At 41.0% G+C, this 6,000-nt stretch overlaps 1 protein-coding gene across 2 annotated transcripts in view; it reads right to left on the reverse strand.

Annotated features, from left to right (window-relative positions):
* Nucleotides 1-3,942: 3,942 nt before the first annotated feature.
* DNAAF4 (dynein axonemal assembly factor 4) overlaps nucleotides 3,943-6,000 on the reverse strand; it is a 65,232-nt gene continuing 63,174 nt past the window's right edge. The window contains exons 6-8 of one of the 2 annotated variants that reach the window (XR_015057180.1): nucleotides 5,163-5,305; nucleotides 4,242-4,342; nucleotides 3,954-4,096 (exon numbers count right to left, since the gene is read on the reverse strand). Coding sequence is in view for 1 of the 2 variants with exons in the window: in XM_085877237.1 (XP_085733363.1) it covers nucleotides 4,238-4,342; nucleotides 5,163-5,305 (248 nt within the window). In the remaining variant the exon portion in view is untranslated. Of the gene's footprint in view, nucleotides 4,343-5,162; nucleotides 5,306-6,000 lie in introns of both variants that reach the window. The other variant, XM_085877237.1, reaches the window with a different exon arrangement.

Below are 6,000 nucleotides of genomic sequence, written 5' to 3' on the forward strand. Positions count from 1 at the left end.
ACTAGTCGAACCCTCAACTCGTCCGCTCAGAAGTGAAAATAACCCAATAAACGTGTCTTGCCGTGTTCTGTCCGAAGGCAAGTTCAGTGCTGCCTCGGCGGTGGCCAGAGTAGAAAGGTGGAATTTCGTCAACGCACAGACAATAACTCACTGGCTGTTGAATGGGTTGGCAGGATGGCCAAGAAGTATGCACAATCGCCTCTGAGCTGTCTATCCTTGGTTAGAATCCCGACACAGCTTTAAACTGTCATTCCCTCCCTCGGATAGACGATAGGGCCTAAACCGGACGTCCCATGCCACGGTGCTAGCATTAGTTGGTGAATATTACCGATCCCACCATGTCCATCGCTCAGAGTCGGCGAACTATCAGCATCGGCACCATGGCCAGAGTCTAAATTCCTGCTTTAACCTACAAGAGGCACCACATCAGCACCCCTGTGAGAACTGATGCAAACCAGCAGCGACGAGCTGCATATGAATGATGACTACGACTCTGTTAGATAACAAAGTGGGGATCTTTAGTCTCTGCCCTCCACCATCTAATGGTAACAAACAGGATTCCCAGCTTATTGTTCATATGAAGGACGACACACTTTGTGATGCACCACTCTGCTTGCGAAGCACCAATTGGATCGTTTATAGATCAGTCGAGAATCAAATCCAGAGTAGACACTGCAAAGGAAAGTGTACTTCCTACCTCTGCATGATCCTTACAGGACTTCCGAAAGATAAGCTCCCTTAAACATAACATTCGGCCCACATATATTCATCGTGTGTGGTGCATACATATACATGGTAAGTAACTATTTAAAATACAAAATTGCAAGACAGTAACCTTATTGGATCTCCTCCCCCACATTATGTCAGGCACCCATGTTTCTGCAGCTGTAGTGCTGTTATGCATCACAGCATCTGTTTATGGAGCCTTGCGACCCTGCGTCGAGCTGACACCTGAGATGTCTTGTCAAAGTCAAACAAATTTTCAGAGACACTGTAAGTTCATCGTGACACATCGTGACACTGCAAGTTCAATGCAGGCCTCAACCCTGAAACTTTAATGAATGACCCCTATTTGAAATGTTGATTGTGACAGCGCAGAAAGCTGCTACTCTCACTTTTTACTTCATTTGATAATAACAAGTAGGTAAAGTGTTCAGCATTTTGGAAACCGGAGGTGATTGATGTTGACAATACTGTGCGTAGAATGCTATGGTAAGAAAGAACACAAGGGCAAATTGTTCATGCAAAAGTACAAGAAAGTAAGAAAGTACAGTCTATTTGTCACAGAGAGACATGTTCACAACATGGTAATTTTAATGTTGCTAACATTGTAAAATAGTCTTCTTGTGCTTAGTTCAAAACATTACCGCTCGACTTAAAAAACAAAACAACAAATCACAGCAAGGACAGTGACGATGAGAAATCCATAACGCAATATATTCTTATAAAGTGATGAGTCCACACATGAATGAACACAGAAGTTAGACTCTGTTATCCGTGCCCTGAATCAACTTTCGGATTTTATCTGCATCGGCTTGCAAAATGGCATTCCCACGATCAAGCTTCAGAGCACCTTCAAAGTCTTGCAAACCTTCGAGGAGGGAAACAAGAAACAACTTGTAAACTGAAAATCTTAACAATCCATTGTTGTGTTTGCACAATGGGTTCACCAAATAAAATAAAAAATGACAGGAAGACTTTTATGAATCGTCCTTTATTGAGTAAGTAAACTCTTCCTTTCATCCACCACCTTGCGGATTCCTGAGTCACAACACCAGGCAAAGACAGTCCTTCAGGCAAGATCAATGTTATCACACACACAAACAATACTGAGCAATTAATGATTCAAAGCATCGTTAGGATATATATATATATATATATATATATATATATATATATATATATATATATATATATATATATATATATATATATATATATATATATCACAGTAAATGTGACAGTGAACAATCTATTCTAAAGTAGAAATGTGTGCAAATGGACACATACACACACACACACACACACACACACACACACACACACACACACACACACACACACCGATTACAATGGCCTCCCCCATAGGGATGAGGCTAATTATGGTGCATGAGCCACAGCATCGTTTGTTCTGGAAAATGATACCTAAAGGGACCCCTTTAAATAAAGCATGAGCATAAGAGGCTAAACACAATTGCAGCGTACTGTCAGATATGAAGAAGCAACATTTTGGACACTGGATATTATTACTCGAGAAGATTCACATCAAAAAAATTTTTTTACGCAAATGTGCAATGCAAAACAAACGTGTGGTGGCAGGTGAGATTACCTGGTCATTAAATTGATGAATTTAATGGCAGAAACGAAATTAAATATGAGCTTCATTTTTAAAAGCTTACAACTCTTTCCCCAAAGAAAGGTCAATACTGTATTCATATGTTATTTTTATTCTGAAGATAATTAATCTTGCAAAGAAAAACATAGTTATGAAGGTGTTTTGAAAATCGAGAAATTCTGGCACAATGGAAACTACCAAAGCTATGTGAAATTTTCAGCAGAAGGGGCAGGACCAGGAGCTGCAGTTTCAGAGTAAAGAAGAGGAGAGTTAGCACGGTAGTATGGCAAGGGTCTTTCACTCAGAGAGTAGTAAATGTATGATGGAATAGTGTCCCTAGAAGGGACGTGAGAGCAAAAAAAAAAAACAGTGGATAGTTTAAAAATTGAGTTATATAGGTGTCCAGCAGTGTGACCACTCCTTGGCTTTTTTCACAAGATCTTGGCTATTCGTTGTTCACCTTGGCATCTTGGTTTTCTATAGGTTTTCTTGGCATATAGGTTTTCTATTATCATCGCTTTTCCGAAACCTTGGGAATTCTTGGCTTTTTTCATTGGCTCACCTTGGCATTTATGAAAATGAGGAGTGGTCACACTCGTGTCTAGATCAAAGTGATCAAATTAAAAGTGACCTTTGAGCATTTAAAATGATCAAATTAGTTTACATCTTTCAGATACTTTAAATTTAGATCTAGATTTGTGACAACTTCGAACTGGGCCTGGTATTAATTACATAATCTCTCATAAGTGTTTAGTCTTGCAAGATAGATGCCTCATTAAACAGGGATGAGATGTCTGATAATGTTTGAGTCCATAATGATGTTGCACATGTGCACCATAAAATAAACTGATGGAATGTTTGAAAAATTAAGCCACCTGACATTTCTGAATTTTCTATTCACATTTACATCTGCACGGGTAATGAAACTGAATGTTGATGGATGACGAGATGTTACCTTCTACGAAGAGCTGCAGTTCACAAAAGGCCGTGCCCCGACGTACATACGCCTTGGCCCTAGCAATAGCATTTACATCCACTGCAGGGACAAGCAGGTCCAGAGCCTACAATGAAAAATAAATAATAATTAGAGTCCCATACTCTTTACAGAGTGCCAGGGTACATCACGACTAGTAAAGAAACGTTCCATGGCTAGAACCAATCTTGGAAAGGTCACTGCTCTGATGTAGGATACTCTACTGAACTTCAGTTGAAGTTCAGTAGTCAGTCAGTAACTTCAGTCAGTAACTGAAGGTGAAGAAATTTGGAAATGGAATTTGCTCAGAGTGCGGGCGATAACTCGCCTCCTCTTCATAAAAGACACAGTGAGATCATTAATGTCCACGAATGCCCCTTGTGTTAACTGACAGGTTATCCGGTGTAATGTTCGTCCACCGGACGGCACACCCACATTGATGCCTCACCTTCTGCGCAAAACACCAGGGTGACAGTTTGTGGCTGGATTCAAACCCAAGCTAGATAGCTCAGAAACAAGTGCCCATACCTCGAGGTTATTTTGCCAGCCTGCAATAACATCAAGTCAATTCGTCGAAATTGTTCAAATTTTCTGCCTGGGGATCTTACAGCACCATAAGCAAGCAATTTCTTACCCTGGTACTGTCTTCTATAGCCTTGTGGAAGTTCCGCAGTTTCAGGTGGCATGCCGCGCGATTAGAGTACAATACGTGATTCTTGTTATTCAATCGGATAGCTAGTGTGTAGGCATTGATGGCGGCCTGGAAACATCCTGAAGAGAACAACTTACTAGTTGGGTCAGGTGGAGAGAAGGTATTGTTCAAACGATCAGAAAATGGTTCGTGAATTGAGAAAATCCAATGAGCCAACAGTAAGAAAGTTTCACAATTTTGTTTGAATAAACAAAAATACAGCAAAAATCATAGCATTTTACTTTCCCTTCTCCTTCAACCATTTTGGGTCTTTTTCATCATTGCTTAGTTCAAGGTCGTTGATGTCTTCTATTCTTTGTGCTTCTGCCTGCTTTTTCAACCACTGCATCAACACAAGGTAAGGATGGCACATTTAACCACTGTGCTACACTTCAAACTCAAACGTTTAAAGCCTTCCACAAGTTGAGTAATGATATTTTTTAAACCCAAAACAAAGTTTAAATATGTGGTGCGATATGGCTTATATGCAGTGTAGTTTTAGCATGGAATAATTGGGGTTCACAGATGAATTGCATGGGAGTACAGAGATATAGAAAACATTGGAATTACTGTTATGCAAGGTTGGTGTTGGCTTAGTGGTTAGAGTGGCTGGCTTGGGATCTTAGGGTCCTGAGTTCGAGCCCTGTGAGCCACTCTATTAACACCAGGTGGTGTTGACTCAGCCTGTCATCCTTCTGAGTTTGGTGAAATGAGCACCAGTGTACTGGTAGAGGGGTACAGCATCAGTAGCATAGTCATGCTCCCAACAAAATGATGGCTCCCCAGCAGCCAAGCTGCCATACGCAAGAAGAACTATTATGTGAGGTTATTTTCCCAAGCAGCTTCCCGATAGAACCTTTCAAAATCAGCTGACATGTTTCTAAATCACTTGGCACAGCGTAGAGCCATTACCAAAGCAGCAAAAAGGATTACCCAGGAAAGCTGATAGTCTACTTGTAAAGGGCAAGGATAGAGCTGGATCCATGATGGTGCTTTGCCAGGCCCCAATTACTTGGGTAAAGCACAGGTCATCCTTAAGAACCAAAAACATTGTTCACAAAAGCAAAGGACAATTGCGATGAAAAAATATTGTGAGATTAAAGAGCAAAAACGGTTTCACTGTTGTCAGGAAAGTTTCAGAAAAGCGAAAAGCCGATTCGAACCTCCTCTTCCTCGGCAACTCGTGATTCACGAAGAGCTGTTGGGAACACTCGTGGTGTGAACGTAATAGAGATTGTGCTTGTGGGACGAGGTGGGGGTGTGCAACCTTTCTGCTCAAATATGATCTGGCTTTTCTGGGGAAGGGCTGCAATAAATAGATATAAATGGATATAAAAGTCATTGACCCACCAGCCACATGTCACATACCCATGGAAGCAAAGTCACAAAATAAAATTCCATGTTCAACATGATACGCAGCATTTTCAAAATTCATGTTGGCACAGCGTTTTGCAACACAGGATTGAAATCCACCTTTTTAATGCAAGATCTAGGCTCATGGAAAAGTGAGAGGTTTCTTTTGGACAAGTAACATTGCCAATTAAAAACACCAAGTGAATGAGTCAGAAGGTACAAATATACATGTTTGAAAATGGAATTCTGACTTCGGAGTTATCCTTCTTCCGCAGCTGTGCTTCCAAAACAGTTGCATGCAATATCTAATCATCCCCACCAGAGTGCACCAATATAGTGTTTCCTATTTTACTGTAATCTCTCAAACAGATGCTGGCTGTGCCTGTGCCTTGTGGCTTTCACGGTGCTTGTATCGAGGCCTCCACTGTGCCTGTACTTTGGCCTCCAATGCAAATTGTAGTTTTCCACCTCCACATTCCAATTTCACGATTTCACTCCACATTATGACATCTGGATCGCAATGTAGGTCAGAACTCAACCTGGATGATACTCGGAAATTCATGCAGAGAGTAGCACTGAAAACGGAGACTGCAGTCAATTTATTTCACAAGCAAAGCAGATTCCCTGACAACTTTGGGGTTAGTTGGC

This window comes from Eptatretus burgeri, chromosome 4 (genome assembly GCF_056783735.1).
Source record: "Eptatretus burgeri isolate ZD-2024b chromosome 4, Ebu_testis_v1, whole genome shotgun sequence".
Taxonomy (NCBI): domain Eukaryota; kingdom Metazoa; phylum Chordata; class Myxini; order Myxiniformes; family Myxinidae; genus Eptatretus; species Eptatretus burgeri.